This window comes from Melanostigma gelatinosum, assembly GCF_949748355.1.
Source record: "Melanostigma gelatinosum genome assembly, chromosome: 19".
In the NCBI taxonomy this organism is placed as follows: Eukaryota; Metazoa; Chordata; class Actinopteri; order Perciformes; family Zoarcidae; genus Melanostigma; species Melanostigma gelatinosum.
The window spans coordinates 7,475,997-7,496,821 of record NC_136652.1 but is presented as its reverse complement, the minus strand read 5'-3'; the positions used below and the strand labels follow the sequence as shown (position 1 = coordinate 7,496,821).

At 42.2% G+C, this 20,825-nt stretch overlaps 1 protein-coding gene across 1 annotated transcript in view; it reads right to left on the bottom strand.

Moving 5' to 3' along the window:
• The window catches only part of msraa (methionine sulfoxide reductase Aa), a 28,397-nt gene extending 7,843 nt beyond the window's left edge, over positions 1-20,554 (bottom strand). Inside the window, exons 1-5 of the mRNA XM_079290734.1 lie at positions 20,398-20,554; positions 7,721-7,789; positions 6,658-6,777; positions 2,737-2,841; positions 1,967-2,073 (exon numbers count right to left, since the gene is read on the bottom strand). Coding sequence (XP_079146860.1) covers positions 1,967-2,073; positions 2,737-2,841; positions 6,658-6,777; positions 7,721-7,789; positions 20,398-20,533 — 537 coding nt within the window. The 5' untranslated portion in view covers positions 20,534-20,554. The remainder of the gene's footprint in view (positions 1-1,966; positions 2,074-2,736; positions 2,842-6,657; positions 6,778-7,720; positions 7,790-20,397) is intronic.
• Between the last annotated feature and the right edge of the window lie 271 nt (positions 20,555-20,825).

Below are 20,825 nucleotides of genomic sequence, written 5' to 3'. Positions count from 1 at the left end.
CATAAATCAAGGAAAATCTAAAGATACATTTGTGATATCTTGTCTGTGCTAGTAAAGGTCAGTCCTCTTGAGAGCATGAATGTGCTCAGTAAAACTATAAACTGTCGATTGGATTTTGACATATCTTCTTTTTAGCATTGTGTTTTGTTGTATTGCAGGTTTGTTTCTCAATGATATCGTCTTCAGACAAAGCACAGCTGATGTGACATAAGACATGTCATCACAGTTCAACTCAACGCAAGAGGGAACAAAAGCACACTTGCACACGTCAGCTGCTTCTCCAATTTATGTCCACTAAATGGGCTTTCTGGGCCCTGAAGCATCCTGCACATTAACAAGCAGCATGATATTAACATGAAGATACTTCTGGGAAACAAGCTGCTGGCCTTTCAAGCCGTGGGAAATAAGTGCAAAGAATACTTTGACATGGAGGCTGTTCAACTTTAAAACTGGGTTTAAGCAATTGTGTGAGAATTGTAAGCCCCTTTCAAGCCTTCAAACCGTTACATTTAATATGGTCACTGTTACGTGAATGTCACAACTACAATCTTGTTGAGAGAGCGAGAGCGAGAATTCAATATTACAATCGGTGAGCGGCGTTTCCAGCAGCGTTTTGCTCCCCTATCGAGCGGACATATGAAGGCGCGGTTTGCGGCTTTGACAAGGGCGATGGACATAAAACAGAGGGCTTGCCTTTAGCTATCTATGCATCTTTTGTCCTGCGCAACTACAGTGAAGTTCACAAAGAAACTGTAAACGAACAAAAGCATGAATGCTGCTCTCCCGTATGAAAGGGACTTCCAGCTACCCGGCAGAGCTACGAGTGTGAGAACAGACAACGAGTGAAGGACGTGCGTCGACCAAATCTCTCGACCCGTAATGTCGCCACACTTTGATATGGAACTCTAGATTGTTTTAAAGTGAATGTGATGTGTGTGCGAGAGAGTTAGAGCAAGACCAGTAGCCTTGAAACGTTTGAAAAATAAAACTTTTTTCCACCACGTTTTCTCTCTGAGTGTTTGTGTGGAAAAGGACCTTGTGTTGCACTACTGTACAGCTTGTTGTTGGGTTATGGCCATAGGAATAAATTACCTTTTTAACATGGTTGGTTGTGATCTTGGTATATCAGTATCTGCGACCAGAAGGGAGTGTGTAGAATTACACTTCAGATTCACGTAAAATACGACTGTGTCCCTTCAACAGATTAATGAAGGCAGCGGTGTTTCGTATTCCACGTGTGAGAAGGACTTTCCACAACGTAGGATATAGTATCGTAAGAGTAAGTAATACTGGAACCCAGGAACCATTTTTATTTATTTGTCACTTAACACATCAGCTCGTCTTTCCATTAGATCACAAATAAAATGTTTGACGTGTTCAGAACTTGGTGGAGGAGAGAAAGAGTCAAACAAAGAGACAGATCCTGTTAACAGACACGAGGCTTGAGACAGAACAGGAGCTGTGAACAGGGGGAGGAAGAGGACAGGGAAAAAGGGACGCTCATAAGGACCAGACTACACTAGAATAGAATAGAGCAACAACCTCTCCGTCAGTTTCCATGGCAACAAGCCCTGTTGGTGGGATAGTGGTGCAGAAGTCTCAGCAGGAGAGCGTTCAACAGAGGGAGTGTGTGAACATCTTTTGTGTGTGTGTGTGTGTGTGTGTGTGTGTGTGGACGTAAAAAGCATATGGACATACTGTACATGGCAAATGTAACATGCATTATATATATCGGTGTTTATCTGCTGACGCCAAAAGAATCTGTGTGAGCGTTCCTGAGAAACAGTGAAAGAAAGAGGGATGGGCAGCAGAGGGGGATGCTCGGGAATGGAGTCAGAGAAAAGCAAAGGGACTGACAAGGAAGAAGATGAGGACTTAAGGAAGGAGGAGACTTGAGGATGATAGAGGCATTAAAGACTGATTGGTGCCTAGGTGTGTGTGTGTGTGTGTGTGTGTGTGTGTGTACCTTCTGGTATTGATCTTTGGAGGCCAAAGCTTCCTCCAGCTGCTGCTTTGTGTCGGCGTAGATGGCGGAGCGGTATGCCGTCCCAATATCGTTCCCCTGTCGCATCCCTGAACACGAACACACACACACACACACACAAAGAGGAATATGAAGACTTTAGGATTTCAGCTGACGTGAGTTGCCTTCGTCCTCCTCCTCCGTTCTTGGCTGAGGCAACATCGTCTGAAAACAACAGCTGACAGCATTTTCCAAAAATATAACTTGTCTGTCTTGGCAGAGCTGAAAGCTGAATTATTTTTTTTATGTTGTTTGGGGGGTGTTTTGACTGCGAACCGGACATTTCATCACGTATTCCTTTCACCGCTCCAACGTCAGCTTGTCAGCCTGTCAACCACAATGTCTGGTTTCGCTCTAAGGTTTCAGCCACTCGAGTGGTGCCGCTGTAGAGATGGCAGCACGTGTCCGTCAGTCTGTCAATCCCACGCTTTGGTCAAAAGTGAAACATTTGTGTTACGCAGTATGAATCCCTATGACTTCAGGGACCTCCTGGTTTTTGATCTTGTGCGACCCACGGGTCAGAATGTTACATTCGAGTTCTTGACAGGATACTTCTGACACAAATCCGACGTAGCACTTCCAAATACACGTTTTCACAGGTATCGAAACATTCTTTTACGGCACATTTTTTTACATACATATCACAAAAAACAAACTATTAATTTTCCTTAAAGGGTTCAGTCATGAGAGTGTCTGTGTCTGGGAGGTCGTACCTTCAGTCGGGTTGTGGCTTTCCCAGAAAACTTTGAGCAGGCTGGCGAAGCTGATCTGCTCCGGATGGAAGACGACCCTCACCACCTCGGCGTGGCCCGTCATACCTGCAAAGTATAAACGTCTGTGAGCTCACCAGACACACAGAGGTCCAACATGGGGTTCAACTAATACATCCATTCACTCGCAACACAGTGAATTTTATCGCAAACGTTTGGGTTCTATTGCATACTTCCTAATTGTGGGATGTTTTTATGCAGTGACGCGTCAAGTAAAGCTGCAATATGTAGACGTTGTACGGGCCTATTGTATGACTTCTTTGGGTTGAATATGAAGGAGATTGGTTGTGGAGCATCCTCTTTGGTATATCTGATAATGGGATATTTGGGAGGAACATTGGGTAAGTTGTTTGTTAGTTATATATGATGCATTTTGTGTTAATTGTTTGAGTCATGAGACGCAGTAGGGCGGCGTAAGTGCCAAACTCCTTTTTGGACATGTAATCTTTATTAATGTTGTTTATGAGAATTTGTATGTCGAGAGTTTGCTCTATGTTTACGGTTAATTTTATTTGTCAGTTAAATTGTCATGAAACTGTAAATGTTGAAACTTTTTCTTTTCTTGGGACTTCTAAGATGAAGAAGTTCTAAAACAGTCCTGAGGTCCTATTGGTCGAAAGCTCCAGAACAAGCAAGTAAGTGGACCTTGAGTCGAGTCTGGTCAGCTGCTGTTTCAAAACGTCAAGGATGATCTGTGGAAGCATTTAAAACACGAACAACAAGTCCAAAAAGTAGTTCAGAATACGTTTGAACACCTACATTTCCATGGCAACTGATGAAGAAAACGTGATTCAGCCGAAAGCTCTGGAACAAGTGATCATCTGGACTGTTTTGTCAACTTGTTTTTCCAGGGTCAAAACTCAACTGTCGGTCTTGAAATACTACAACTAAAAACTAAAAAATGCCTAAATCCAGGCATCGTGCTTGAAAAGTCCTCAGTCGTCCAAAGCTGATGAGAATGTTCCGCCTAACAAGCGATCACTCCTGCAGACGGGCAGACGGTGTTGGTAATGCACCGTGACCCATTACGCTGCACCTCATCTTCCTCCCGTCTCTCGTTCTACCTCCACTCTCATCTCTCTCCGTCTCTTATTACTTTTTTAATATCAGGAGTTATGGATTCCTACGGTAGATATTGGCGAACAGAGACAAAGCAGCGGTCGATATTAAATGAATGCCTCACCGGGACAATCTCGCAGGAATATATCCATTTCAGAATAGACGGGAAATAAAGAAGTGGCTGGAATGGGAACAGAGAGTTGTTGTCCACACTCTGTACATTTAACTGTAAAAATGATTATCCTGCATTCTCATCATGTCACTATTTCAACATGAACAACTGACTGTGTGTTTGATAGTTGACCGTCGAAGTTTTATCTTAATGCACCGACAGCAAAGACAATGACTTTGAAAGCAACAACTGTAAAGACAGCGGTGGGATGTAACCAAGTACATTTACTCCGGTACTGTACTTAAAGTTCAGGGCGGTCCCTGTGGACTAAAGCGGCAGTGTTTCTAAGCACCAGAGTCCCTTTAGAAGACCTCTCATTTGACTGGAGCAGTCTGGCCCTCTCAGTCCTGGCTCCTCATTGATTTATTGCAGCGTTACCAAAAGAGACCAAAGTTCCAAACGTTAAATGTTGCCACAACCAGCCATGTGGCGAATAAAATACAGTCGAAAAATGACAAATTACTGTTATGTAAAAGGGAAGAACACCAATTTGAGAGAGCATGCGAGTAGAGGACATATTGATGCCTAATACCCAGCCCTAATGCTGGCGGTAGAGCACTTCAGCACATTATTAAATCACAAGTCTCCATCCTTAATTTGACCTTTAACCCCCACACCCAACTTCCTGCTGAATGACACTGCTGGCTCCTAGGAAGTTATACAAACTCTTCCCTGCAGGCCTTACATTGTATTTATAAGAGGTTATTTTGTTTGGTAAAGCCTGAAGAAGGTAGAATTGATTTATCTCATTCGTAATATTGTACATTTTCAGCTATTAGCAGCCAGAAGTGAACATATATTCTTCTGACTGTAGAGGAAGAGGGCTTTGAGACCAAATAAATGAAAAATGTTGTTTGTCAAAAAGAAAAAAAAAGGGCAAATTGAATCAGCACATTTCAAACCTCACACTGATTCGGGTGTAAATATTTAACCAAACATGAATATTGTCTGTCTCTCCTGAAGATGGAAAGATGCTGATTACAAAAACACATCCAGCAGTTCAGTACAGTGAGAAGAGAGAAGTGTTCTTCAGATATTCAAAGAATATTCCTGTGTTACAGTAAAATGTAAAATGTATGCAGTCCACAGCCTACAGACTGTTGGTCTTATTACAATTGGAGAAGATGGAACCTTAAACGTTGGAAAGTGCATAACATACTCAACCATGACGCCAAAACTCCGCCGACAAATTGCCCGGTGAGTTTTATGAACTGCTCCCGCTCTGCAAAAATGACTCCATGACAGATAAGTCCCGCACTCAACCGGTGCTCTCGAGCATTTCAGATGGATTCATGCGTTGATTTTAACCAGATTTGACAAAATCGGCATGCGAGAGGAAGGCAAGAAAAGCGGCCCACCCGATGCCTCCTGGATGTAACGGCTTTCTTATATGGGGCTGCAACTAACAAGTGTCTTATGACCTCCTCTGAAATATTTGCCAATTAATCAGTTTAGCCGATAAATACATTTATAAATGCCAGTCACAATTGTTATGAGAGACATGTTACAATTGTTGGGTTCAATAGTGGAGCCATTCGTTTATAGTCTATAATATTCCGTACACTCTTTTCTTGTCAACAAAAATGAAGAGATTTTTGTCAAGTTTGTATTTTTTTAAACTAGATTTTTGTTTTGTCTTTTTTCCTCAACAAAATCGCACGTTGATATCGTCACATTTAGTGTTTAATGACGGTCGGTGTGTCTCGTCATTGTCTCGTCATTGAGTGGATAGCCCAACCCAAAATTAAAAATACATATTTCCCTCTTACCTGTAGCGCTGTACTGGGTCATGATTTCTGGATAGAGTCATTGCTGTTGAGCAAGTGTGAGTGTCATACAGCCCCGTTATATTGGAGAGGAGGCAGACATCTCGATCTCTAAATCAATAAATAGCACCACGTGTAAGATGTAGATTTTGGGGTGAATTGTCCATTTAAGGCCTTTACACAGCGGAGGCGTGACAACAATAGTAACGTGAGACACTTACTAATCACCATCATCATCTGGGGGGGGCCCAGACATTCTTTTTTTTGTTCCATTCAGGTTTTTGTGGGTCGCTATATAGTTGATACATTTTACACATTTAATTAAAATGTCAGACAGTAAATGTGGTGCCCTATATAGCTAACGGTAGTGACTCTTTCTCCTCTTGGCATATTCTGCCTCCTGTGGTTGATTCCAGTTCAACATCCCGTATCTCTCCTTTATTGGACGAGCGTTATCTTTGCTGGTCAAACAAGTGCAGCCGCTTCGTTTCAGCTCTGCGTTGGTGTGGCCCTTTGACAGCTGTTTGTTTATGTTTGAGTTCGGAGAAGAATAAAAGAAAAAGAGACAGGTGGTGAGGCAGGGCTAAGGATGGATTCCCACTGCAGTGGCTGGCTGGAGGAATCACTGGGAGGGCTGGACATGCATCACACAGAAATATATACACACAGACACACACACACAGCTCAGAGTGGTCAGGCTTCAATAGCAGCCTTATCCATGCCCCAGTATAATAGGGCCCGGGGGAAATGATTCACTCTTCTGTTTATGTCGGTCTTGTTTTCCACAGTCCATTGATTCTCAGTAGATAACGTGCTGCCCAGTGCGCTGTGTGTGTGTGTGTGTGTGTGTGTGTGTTCAGAAGCTACCTGTGCAGACTTCCTTGTAGGTGGGGTTAGGTGTGTATCCTCCCGCGTAGCCCACTTGGGTGGAATAAACCCCTTTTTGTTTCCAGAACTTCCTCTCCACTCCCCAGAAGCAGCCCATGCCTACGAGAGAAGAAACCCAAACTTTGTTAGACAACGGCCTTCAACGGGCTAACGGGCAGCGAGAGCTTTCGAGCTGCGACGACTGGTCAGTCTATCAGCACCTATTTCGATCAATCAGTTGTTTCAGTCACTTCTCAAGCAAACGTTCTCCGGTTCCAGCCTCGAAAATAAGATCTGCCCTTTTTTTTTTTTTTTTTTTTTTCTTTGTCCAAAACTTTAAGATATTCAATTAGCTGTCGTATATGACAGTCAGTAAATGAAATACATTAGCATGGCCTCTGAGGAACATTTCATAGACCAGGGTTTCCCAAACTGTATTTCTGGGGACCCACTTTTTAAAAAGTGACAAACCATCGTGACTCAATAGACCTCATCTATAAATCATGAGAGGAGCCAATCCGTGCGTCAAATGAACGTTCCCGACCATCGATACCGCCATTCAGCGTCGTCTTATATCATCTTGAAGAGGTAAACCAGCCATTTTGAGGAGATTTAGGTTTGATAAATCCCAACTTTGTTTGATGCAGGTGTTACTGAAAACATACACACATGAAATACTTATAACTGAGGCCAAATCGATGCATTTAGGTGGAGTTAGCAGGCTCTCGTATTTCTCCTCTCATCAGTTAAACAAACAGAATGAACGCGATTCTGTTGTATTGCTTATATAAATGTTAAATAAGAGAAATCATGACCGTAACAAAATCTCCTGCGACCCAACTGTGGGCCAGTCAATGGGAATAACTGGACTAAAAGATGAATCAATAAAATAAGAAAATAATCTTCAGATTAATCCAAAATTACAAATTCTGCAGCCCTACTGAGTTTAGCCTGTGATATAAAGAATATTGACGCCGTCTAATGTGCTAAATAAAGCATGAAGTACATTTTAGGTGATATCAGGACTAGAAAAACTGTCTTCATGTCCTGGAACGACACTCACCAAATACAGCCATCGCTGTCCCCTCTGGAAAAGGTGGAACAGTCCTGTTGCCGCTCACATCGTGTTTGGCTGCATTAGAAACGGAGAATGAGAAGTTATGAAGACCAAAAATAAAACAGCATGCGCATGGCAAATATTAGCACCCGAGGCTCACTTATGACTTTTTGGTTACTCAGTGTTTGTAGGATGATTACTGTGAGACACGTGTAACACAGTGTAACACAGTGGTGTCCTCAGATCCTTTACTTCAGGAAAAGAGATATATTAAAAAAAAGAAAACAACCAGTAAGTGTTACTTAGACTACTTGGAGTTCAGAAGTATTATCAGCAAAATGTACTGAAAGTATAAAAAGTACTCATTATGCAGGCTCCTTTCACAGTGTTACATTATTAAAGAATATTACAATCGGTTTTTAGCAGGAATAAATACATGTAAAAGCATGTTAATGTTGCAGTTCATCAATGCAGACACACTTTTAGATGCTTTGTATGCAGGACTGCCAACTTTTCAATTTACGTGGCTTTGTGTTAAAATGTATTTCAGTGATTTCCCCTTTCCTCGCACAATACATATTTAAAATGAAAACCCAAATTTTTCATAACACTGCACCACCACCAAAACAAAAAAGCGGTGCTGAATTCACCTGAGACACACACACTGACCCACTTAAACAGAACTCCATAGCAGCTGCATTCACTCCAATCAGCACACAGCCAGAGGTGCACCAGGACCCATTAGAGGCCACCCAGCCACCTGGCTGAGCTAACGCGCATTAGCGTTAGCATGCCGGAGGCTGTGTGTCAGTACGTTGGAGAGTGTGTGTGTGTGTGTGTACAGATGGCTTGCTGTACAATGCTGTGGGGGGGAGGGAGATGGATTAAAATAAATGGGATGGAGTAGAATGAGAATGAACCCAACATCTGGATCACCCCTCCACCTCTTCCTCACACTCCCCCTTATCCCCACACACACACACACACACACACACACACACACACACACACACACACACACACACACACACACACACACACACACACACACACACACACACACACACACACACACACACACACACACACACACACACACTTCATGCATGGAAGCATAATTGTGTGGAGCAGCATGCCTATGGCCAAAAGCAGCCAGATGGATACTGCCAACCAATCAGCAGCCCTCCAAACAAACACAAACACACACATCAAAGCGTGATTCGCGAGGCAGACTTCATCTTGTCAATCAGCGGTATAGATTCTGCATTCTCTATTCACTGATCATTTAAACTTGGAACACACACACACCATCTGAAGTCATCCTTGTTTGTCTGATTACACCAGCAGCCTTTCATCCAGATGAAAGACAGCGTCAGTCCGACAGACTGACAGACATCTTCAGAGACACATTCTCATCTCCCTCTGCATTGTGAGGGAGGAAGGGTTTTTTCCATCCTGATTGGTTGGATGCAGCAGCTCCTCACCTCCAGTCCCTTTACAGTCCCTGCAGTAAGTTTAGCTTCCCATCACACAGTGTTTCCTGTTGTCAGCTTGTGCACAACATTTGCATCGGATCCAAATGCAAATAAATGCAACAGGGGCATCACGTCAATTTACATTGAACTGATATTAAATGAGCGTAAACCTAAAATTAAACAAATTAAAACGTCCATCTACAGAGCATGTGTGATAGAAATAGACGTAATAATATAAAGAGATGAAAATGTGCAGGACACATTGAAGACAAAACTGAATTATAAGTCACATAAAATACATACTAAAAGCAACATGAAAGCAATAGCATTGCTTCATATATGATGCTGTTTTTATTTGTCATGCTTTGTTTCATGTTGTGCACGTTTTATGATGAATATGTGGTGCTTGAGCACATATTTTGTGTGTCTTATTTGATGGATTTATCCAAATGGTTTTCCTTGATTGGCTGATCATAACTTCAACATGATCACATTTGTGCCTTTGTAAAAGTCTGGGAGCGACATCATATCTTCCAATGCTGACAGCAGTGAACTGGTGGCATTCTTAAAGCTCCTGAGAACGAGAAGAGACTCACTCCAAAAACGCATCAGCCGCCAGGAACTTGTACATCTCCACGACTTCAAAATGAAAATGTGAGACCCTGCTACTTTATACGGGTAAAGATGCTCTTCCTCCTCCTCCCTCCTCTCACATTATCTTCTGTGTGTGTTAGTAATGGCCGCCTTTGGGGACCAGCGAAGCCATGTTCATTACAGGCTACAGACACACCTCATTAGTATTCTGTTTGGACTTATTGTCTTTCCCCACTGACATTTACATTGTTTATTTCTGTGTGTGTGTGTGTGTGTGTGTGTGTATATATATACTGTAAATCTTTTTTTTTTTCTTCGTATCCTCTTTAGTTACAATCCTGTATTGTTTTTTTGGTTTCATGAGATATAGACATATAGACATATAGACATACAGACATACATATATACACACATACATACACACACACAGACGATGCAGATCAGCTGTCTGCCATCTATTTTCTACCGTACCTCTAAACGCATACATGCTCTAATAAGTCTCGATATCCCCCGATAACTGACCTGAAAACTGCTGACCTGGTGCTGCACAGGGAAAACAATTGGCATCCTGTTTGAGGCCGGCTCGTAAATCTCAGCGGGCTTTTAAAATCGAACATGCGCGCGCATTACTGCGCAGGACAAGATGTCATTTTGTAAAGGCGCCACATTTGACCGCAAAGACAAATGGAGAAAAACTGAGTTTTAATGTGATCAAAGATAACCGACGAAACATATTTACATATTCCACATTGATGATGATGGAGTACGAATAGCAGCCCCGACATAAATGCATGATGCTAAAGGAACGGCTTCTCTTAGGGTACTTCTGTGGCCGTGTTTAAACTAACTGAGTGATCCGTTAGGGCGGGACAAATTGCACCTTCATCATTCTCATTGGTAGATGAATAATTGTGACTGAATTAATACATTTCTGTTAAAGCTCAGGTCCACCTTCAAAGCTTCAGCCAGAATAGAGAGGCTTTAAGGATGGAGCTAGAGCCGGATTATCTTAGCTTAGCATAAAGACTAGAAGGAGAGGGGAAACCACTGATGTGCACGTCGCACCTTGTTTGTTTGAATCGCTACACAAACGGGACCGTAAAAGTCGTGTCTCCGCTCTCTCGTGGAGTTTTGTCACACTGACCAGAGTGAATAAATTAAACACACTGCGGCCTAAAAATAACCACACGGGGCTAAGACGAGGGATAAATAATTTACCCAACACAGTAAAGAAAGCGATAGAAAATGAATACCTTTTCAAAAACATTCATTAATATTCTCCAGTTATCTTTTCCTCCACACACACACACACACACACTTTTCTGGAAAGTAATTATTCCGTGCGGCGCTCCTTTGAAATGCCTGTTCTCGTCGTCGCCTTTATCTCACCAGGAACGATAACAACGCCTCTTGTTGATTAACTTAATTTGTTTTGTGTGAGGTCGGGCGCAAACAATATTTGTGTGTGAGAGCGAGAGACTCTCTGGGTTTCTTTTATCTCCGCAGCGTTGCTTAACCTTGCATTAGCACAAAAATATGAAGGATGTGCATCTGTGAAGACACAAAATATCTTGTTTGCAGGTCGTTTCCGTGAGCAGAATTATGTTTATTTCAACTATAAGCTGCTTTCTGACTGGTTCGCACTGGCGACTGATTTTCAGTCGGCGGTAAAGAGCAGTGAACGAGGTTAGGAGGCACTTCACATCAAACAGCTAGCTGCTTCGGGGATTTATTTGGGTACAAGTGTGTGTGTGAGCAGCCAGCCTGCCTCCCAGCCTCTTCCGTGGCTCCCAAAATCCTGTCACGATGATAAGCCTGATCACAGAACAGACCTATAGCCATGGTGACATCTGCGACACACACAAACGCACACACTCTACATTAGTGCTGCTCTATTTCAGCTTAGGCCTACATGCATGCAAAGGCAGGCATAGATGATAGATTCAGGATCAGCTTCATCACGTTTTACAAAATCTACAACATAAAAAGATCAAAAATAAATAGGTTAGCGTTTAACTTATTGTTGTATATTGACTATACATACATATAAAATACATTGCGTGTTCACATCAGCGTATGAACGCTGGATAAATCATTCTGCAGAGAAAGTTTCACTACATTTTTTCAGAGGTCAAAGTATGTCTTTATGTCATCCTGCACACGGAGCTCACTGAGATGCTGAGTCAGGCTCCTGCGTCACAGGCAACTTACTGGGCTTCTTTCTTAACTTGTTGTCCTTCCACTGTGCACCACAAGCATAACGAACGAGCGTATACACGGGAGGCGTTCAGGCACAGTGTTGAGTGTGGGTCACCTGTGTTTGGTCGTAGTGAGAGCCTATCACTGCAGCTACATACGCACAAAAAGACTTGAATCGAAAAAGTATGCTTCGAGACATATCACATATCAGGCAGTGACGGGCGAGGGGATAGGCAGAATATTTTTTTATTTCAGAATATTCATTAGCTGACAATGGCATAACACACATTTACAGCCTTGTATATTTATTGTCTTTTGTTTGCTAATTTATGCTTTTTTCTGTCATTTATTTGGGAACATGGTCCTCAGAAATGTTTGAACAATCAGAAGTGCGCCTCAAAAGGTGCTATATGCTGGATTGGGAGCATCTCAGTCGCCTCTCAACATGGCGACGGTTGAGAAGCTAACACGGCTAACAAAGAGCAAACCATGGCAAAAGTGCTGACAGAGCAGGATTTTGTTTATATATATTTTTGGTAAATAAATAGTTGTAGAACTCTGGAATTTAAAAATAAAATCTTAAAAATGATCTGTACATTAGTCATTAGAGTCATCGACTCATCGAAAAACCTAATAAGAGTAATCAATACAAAAATAATAATTGTATGACTGATAATCTACGTAGACCCAATGACATCATGTATGGTCAGTGCTAATCTGAAAAGGCATTTCTCTGAAACAGATATATTCTGCGACAGTATGAATCTGCTGCTCTGTGGGGCTCTATCAAATGCTAACGCTAGCATGCTAACATTGTCACAATGGCCGTTAGTTTGGCAGCTATTTCCACCTCTGCTACCCGGTTCTCTCTCCTTACTTGCTAGAAATTAAAGACCAGGAGACCAGGCCTGGGCCTCACAATGCTGCCCCCCCCCCCCCCCCCCAGCCTGGAGAGGAGCTACGGCCTGGCCTGGACTCCCCCTTCTCCTCCCCCCTGGAGCTCCAGACCTGACAGTGATGAATGAAACACTGCAGCTAATGTCTGGCTAGTGGATATTGGAGACACACAAACACACACACACACACACACAGAAAAGATTGCCTCAACTGCACTGCAATTAAATCTACAAAGTAACCGACCCCCTCCCCCGTGGTCTCTCGCTCTCTCTGATTGCCTGGTTTCTTCATCTTCCTCCTGCTCCCCCCTTTCTCATCAGCCTCTCTTTTACATATTCCTCCTCCACCAATCTCTCTCTCTCTCTCTCTGTCCATTTATGTCTCCCCGCTCCAGCGTTTCCTCCCTCCCTCTATACGAGCCTCTCAATCAGCTACTCTGATTGCCATCATCGTTTTTATTACTGCCCATCATCACGACCATCAGTGTTACCCTCATTGTTCGTGTTACCCTCATTGTTCTGCCGCTGACAGACTCGAGGAAGACGCGTCCTCGTTCGGATATTTTTTTGAGGGTTTTATGTTGGAAAAACAAACTCCTTCGTGGGCTTCAATGGGCTTTGGACACAATGGCCAAGGCTGTTGTTAAGGAGATGCTTCCACTTGTGGGTGAATGTGGTGGAGACAACAAACGTGAGCCTCAAAAATGACAAAAGCACATACTGGATTTAGATTGTCGAGGACAGAGCTTCCACCAGGAAGTTGTTCAGCAGAAGCATCACGCAGACGTTAAAATACACAGGGTCTGTCGCGCGATACCCCGATACAAGGTCTCTATTGTTCTGGTCACAGAGGGCACAAGCTGTGAAAACAATATTGATTCATCCCCAGAAATCCTTCTTTATCTTTTAAATGTATGCTTCCTGTTTTGTTCTCCTTTCTGTCATCTTCTCTAAACCTTCGAAACACTTTATCGATAGCTGTGTGTGTGTGCATGTAACTAGAGTGGTGGTCGGGGTAATTGTGTGTGTGTGTGTGTGATCGATCAGTCAGAGCCATTAGCAGTGAGGCAGTGTGTGTGTGTGGTGTAGGAAATAGTACATAATGCACTTAAAAGATGGTGGGCTAACTGGACCCTTTCAGACGTGGAAACTGTAATACTGCCCTGTAATATCTAGAGTGTACGTTCAAGTAATGGCTTTTTGCACTCGCACATGAATGTGCTTTAAGTCTGGACAATGGCGATGTAGACTCAACATGCTCGGGAGATATTTGGCATTTATGATTTGGTATACATTATTATCTCTTGGTTAACTACAGCTACACTGTGTGGAGAACACGTTACTGTTGCTATGTTTAGCGTAAGTAGAAAAAGTACTCGGATCAGTAATAAATCAGTGTAAAAATACTCATAAAGTACTTATGTACTACCTGGAAGCTTAATCCGTAATAATACGGTATTTTGTATTCATGATCTAAATCTGCAAATTCAAGTCCAACAAATGTAGTGGAGTAAAAAGTATATGTGGTGGGATAGAAGTTTAAATTAGCACAGAATGGAACCTCAACTGCAAGTACAGTACTTGAGTAAATGTACTTGGTTAGGTTCCACCACTGACGTTTAGTGATAAAAGTCTGCAGCGTTTACATAGAAGGAGAAATTATTCATCACTCAAAACTCAAACTAGATATTTAACATATTTAATGCTGATGAAAATGCAGCGTATGCATGTAGTTTACTTTTCACCTCCGCCAGAGTAATAATTACAGCTGCTGTACCAGATTTCTGACTCAACGCAGTATCTTTGCCTCATGTAAATGAGCTGTACAAGTATGTCATAATTGTACTTGGGTATTTCCATTCTGTGCTACTTTATACGACATTTTAAAGGGAAACATTAGACTTTTTATTGCACTACATTTATTTATTATCCACTTGAAATTAGTTAGAAAATGACTTTTTACATTAAAAAGCAGACGGTATGGTGCCACACTATACTACAAATCAACCCAGCAGTATTAACAATATAGTATAAACAGAATCATATAATATTCAATGACAATGTAACACTTTGAAATCAGCATAATAAATAAATTACTTTTCATACTTGCTGATAAGACTTTTCTTAAGTTAGATTTAGAATGTACTTGTAGTATTTTCAGACGCTACTTATACTTAAGTAAAGGATCTCAATACTTCTTCCTCCCACTACAACCCCCTTTACTCTGGTTGAATCAGGTAAAACATTGAATTTCTGAGTGACAACACAGTTCAACTCTCAGCCTCGGTCTCTGTCTTGTTTCTCTTCTTCTCCATCTTTTCTTCTCCCTCTCTCCCTCGCTCTAATAGGTCTCCCTCGTCCGCTATGTCGCTCGCATTCTCCCCCTTAAACGCCCGTCATTATGCCCTTCAAGGTTACCGGGCCACCTGCTGATGGACCCGCGTACGCACACAAACACATTTTATTTGCTGGTTTCCCTGCGCGTTGTCATGGTAACTGCTGTGACACGATAAGATGGATTGAAGAGCGGCTGAACCCGATAACGCCGCGCGGACGTGATGGACAGACCGATACAGCTTCACGTGGATTTACCTGGTCCCCCGTGTGTCTGATAAACTAGATGAGGACACCAGGAGGACATTACACACACGCGTGATGGTTGAAGTGTTCCGATCCTTTACTGAAGTGGAACTACAAATGCCACGATGTAAAAACACTCCGTTAGGAGTAGAAGTCCTGCAGTGAAAATGTTACTTAAGGAAAAGAACAATCAGGAAAATGTAATTAAAAGTAAAAGTACTGAACGCTGGAAAATGTCCCGTGACTGTTATAATATAATGTATTATAAACAGAGTCATGCATTAATGTAAAATAAGGATTCTACTGTAGATCTGTTTTAACAATTAACTAATGATTATTTTCATTACGCAGTAATCGGCTTGTTATTATCTGCATGAATCGATTGTTTGGTTTGCAAAAAAATTCTGAAAATAATGAGAAATGTCGTCACAATTACCCAGAACCTCAAGCGACTCCTTCACAATATTTGTTTTGTCCAACCAACAGCACAGAAGAGAGTCCGCTGTGGTGCGCCGCCATGTTTCTACTGTAGCCTAGAATGGACAAACCCAACACTGGCACTAGATTGGGCCAGTCGCGCTTTTACATCAGCTGAAGGCCACCAAAATTCTCTGACAAGCTAGGAGGAGGAGTGAGCGGAGGGGGGGGGGGGGGTTCACCTTTGAACCACAATCACACTTTGAACCTCATTATTTATGATCCATGATCCATCTACAACCTCTGATCTTCAGCTGAAAGCTCCAGAACAGCTACTAAACAGACCTCGTGGAGAGATTACAATGTCAACTGCTGTTTCCAAAATCAAGAACAAAACTTTAAAACATTTTTAGCCAACATGGAAGATAACTCAATAAAGAGTAACTTAACACTCACTAAAAATCATGTTGTTGCTGACCTCCAGTGGTTTCACTTTTCACCTGGTTGCAGTGACGTACAGGTGTACCCTAGGACCCCGTAACATCACAGATGGGTGTGGTTACAGCTGAGAGAGCAGCTAAACACTGTTTTTCAGCCTGGTGTTAAGTTATTCCTTCAAGTGGAAATCTGACCATCTAAAAATCAATGACAACTGGGCACACTGGACCTGCTGATACAGACCATGGGATATGATTAAAAGCTAAAAGTTAAAGGTTTCTGGCCTGACTCGGCCTAGTTCCTAACCTCTGGGTCGGTTTCCAGAAAAAAAACAATTCATCTAAAGACACCTGGCTTTAACTCTTATCTAAAGATTTTGTGCTTAAATTGATGAAACCATCTTCCCTAAACACCAACTGTAGTCCAGTTGATTTGGTCAAACACATCCAACAAGCATTCATGCACAAACCTCTTGCTTGGCGCGGGGCTGGCCTGCTGGTAGACTCTTTGAGGTCAAACATACGTTCTTATCCGGCTCAGAGACGTCGTTTGGCGCTTCAAAATCTTACCAATGCTTCCTTGCCGTTAAAATTACACGACGACTTCTCCGATTGTGTGGTCTCCGAAAACTCGTTGGGGTCCGACGGCTCCAATGCGGAATATCGATCAAAAAGAGAAAATCGCTCGTTTTCGTTTTTTGGTTTCCATAGCCCTTTTCAGAAGCTAAGTTTTCAGACGTTTGAAAGAACTTTTTCTCTCCCTTGTCTTTTCCGGAGCCGAGGCAGAGCTTGTCCCCATCCACCAACGCAACCGCCGCCGCCGCCACGCCTGGCCATTTCTTGATTTCCTCTGGCGCTGCAGCCCTGAGCCAGACAGACAAAGGAGGGGAAGCCCTGCCAAGTCTCTCCACTGCAGGCATGGCTTCTCCGTTCCTCTCTGCCCCCTCGCTCTTTCTTCGTCGCTCACGATCGTGGCAGCGTTCCCGAGAAGCTTTGGCGACGCTCCAGCATGTCTGCCACTCCGTCTGAACCGTTCCATCCATCCCAATCGTCATTTTTGGCGCTGGACCCCTCCACCCCCACCCCACCCTCCTAACCCACATCCTCCTTCCCCAGTCCGACCCCCTCCGGTCCGAAAAATACTGAGCATACTTTGGGTAAATCAATCCAAACTAAATTCTAAATACTCAAGCCGTTGACATTCCACTCCTCCCATCTTCCCGTTGCTCTCCGTCTCTTGAACGCTGAACCCCAATAGCACCGAGTCAATATCTCCTCCACGCAACCTTTACACTTCCTACTCATTACTGTCATCTTTCTCTTTTTAATGTCAGAGGCTGTTGAGTGTGTGTGTGTGTGTGTGTGTGTGTGCGTGTCTTGTGTCTTTTGTTCAGTGCAGATCTATTCATCATGTGCCAAGACTCAGCGCCCTCACTTGTAGTGAAGAGGGGGCAGGTTGGTGCCAAACGCCCCAACTGCCAACTTGGTGCTGCTATCGGTCTGTTTGGAAAAAAAAAAAAAACTGCCTATCTCACACAGCACACACTTTTGTTTAAGCCATTTACACACTAGAGTGACAATTATGATTTGGAACGATTGAGTAAATTAATAAATGCACGGATTGTCAAAGCACTGACAGTCATGAATTGAAGCTGCTTAAATCTGATATTTGATGCTTAATATCCTCATTCAATGTCTTCAATGTTGTGATCTTTATCGACTTTCAGTGAAACTAAAATGTGGTGATATATATATAGATCGATCGATCGATCGATCGATAGAAAGATTTCCATATTTACAACTGGCGGGCGTTCACATCGATGCAGAGTTGGTCATGTGAGTATTAAAAATACTGTGCATTGACAATATACATTAGAACTAGTGGTGTCACGGATCACGGATCGATCCGTGCGGATCACCCCTCACGGTTCGGATCACTCGTGAACCGCGGATCAATCAAGTATTTCTTTTCTTTTTTACAGTGTAATCATCATAGTGTGTAATAAAGTTCTACTGCTGCTGTTCCTTTTCAAGTAACAAGTCCCCAAATATCAATGCAGAGTGTCAGTGAACAGATATAAAGCAGTAGTGTGTTCACGTGAACGGAGCAGCTTAGAAGCATTTAACATTGAAGTCATGGCGAGCGGAGGAACGTCAGAAGCCGTAATGTCACAGTAATGTGACATTATTGTGTATTTGAATGGCATAACCTGACAGGAAGTAAACATAGACCCAAGTTGTTGCCGAGCAGTTCAGTTCAGTGTAAACAGTGGAAGCTAGCTCACTGGCTGTTTCTTTCTTTCAATATTGATCAAAGGACGAGGGTATCAACATAACTCATGTTGCACTTAAACTTAACAGAATTCTTGAATGTATTATTTTTATTTATTTATTTCATTTTGTTTCAAATTGGACATCTTCAATATTTTTGTTTTCATGCAAGACTATAGCCCAAAGTTCTTTGCTTTAAGTGTTCTTGAAGTCTTTAATAAATGGAAAGCAAAGTTATGTTTGTCTCCTCCCCTTTTCTTTGTTGATCCGAAAAATAATCCGAACCGTGACTCCTGAACCGTGATCCGAACCGAACCGTGAGGTTTGTGATCCGTGACACCCCTAATTAGAACCATTTCATTTGGGTGTATTTACATTGAACTATGGACTTTGGCTGACATCGGGTGTCCGTATGTTCTGGGATATGGATATAAAAAGGACCTCTCAGAAAACCCAGAGTTTTATATTTGTAATGAAGAACGTTGACATGAACGCTGTTTGGACTCCCCCAATATAATATAACAAAAAATAATCAATATTGGAAAATATTTATTTTACTCATATCAGTATTGCCCAGCACCACTGCACATGCAAATATTTGCGAGCCATATAATTCCAAACTTCACAAGCTACCGAGCAGCATGTAAAGTAACTAAATTACATCCACATTTACCAGCTGCTACATTAAAAAAAAAAAATTCATAATTATACTCAAATACTACATGACTCTGAAATGGGTAATTTGGTATTATGGCTATTTTTACGATTAGTATATTTGGATGTTAATACTTTTGTACTTTTACTTGAATAACATTTTGAATGCAAGACTTATAACAACGTATTTCTACACTGTGGTGTAACTACTTTCTGTGGAGGAGCTGAGTACTTCTTTCCACCTCTGTTTAATGACACTAATAACTCCAGAGTGTGGAGTCAAAGAGGTGAAAGAGCAATAATACAGTAAAAAAGACTAAAAGTAGGTGTAACAGACTTAAAAATTGACTTTATTATTTCCTATTTTCGATTTGTAATATTTGAATTTTGTTTGTCATTTAACGATTCTGTTGAGTATGTGTGCATTTTTATTTTAATGAGCTATTTTTATTTAGCGTTTTATTTTGTTAAGCGGCGTCTCACCTCTTCTGTACCTCCTAAGCTCCCGTAGTCCCCTCACAATGGTGTTTCGTACTGTTGAGGGTAAGTTGTGTGGAAGAATGTTGTTTTCTTCGGGAATGGAACTGTTTACGCTACGTCCTTTAGTAACTGCTAAGGTGATGACATTATCAAGCTGTTACGTGCCTTTTTGACTGTTGGAAATATATGAGCGGATGTAAAAAGAGAGAGTGAGACCAGGAAGCAACTAATGTGTGTAATGTTGTCTTCTGCAGCGAATAAATGCTGGAAACCTACCCTCTGAGTAGTCTCCTTCAATGCCCATTCCAAGTCTGTTACATATGCACATCCATATATTGGGTTAACTGTCATATGTACATTAGATGTGGCGACTTTAACAAAGCATGTCAATATCCATGCAGCGGTCAAGATGCAAAAAAACAAACCCCGATCCTGCGCATGCGCAGTAGTACGGGCAAGTGCTTACCGAACTGATGGCTACATTTAAAGTATACGCTACTTTCCTTAAGTCTTTATAAGGAATGTAACGTTAGTTCCCTTCGTATAAAGAAGGCAGTACCGCAGACGTTACCGCGAGATAACCTGAACACCAAATAATTGTGGAAAATATGCGTTTTGGTTTGTTACGTAAAAGTTACACCATTCTTGCTAAAGAAGCTAACGTACAAAAGCTGGCTTACCGGAGACTTTCATGGTGTCGGTCCGGCCGGGAAGTGCTTTCTCTGAAGTCTGCATCTGGGCTTTGGAGCCCATCTCTCCCCTGCTACGGTTGACAAAATGACGCCAAACTAGACGGAGCCTGGAGGAGTACACCATTGACCGGAAGCAGCACGGACACTCTCTTGCTTCACACAGTTGGATATGCTCCGTAACAAGGCTTATGTAGCGGCAAGGGTTACTCAACAATGACTATACAAAAAACGGAAAGCCTAAATGTATCATATTCGCACTAAAATAGGATGTAAACGTTTGTCTCTCAAGACCAAGTCAGATGTGTTACCCCACAAAGACTGACTATAAGCAGTAATTATTTGATGAAATTCTTAACTTCTTGCTTTTTTCTTCTTCTTGTAACTATCTAATAACAACACGTCTGCGCCGAATTCAC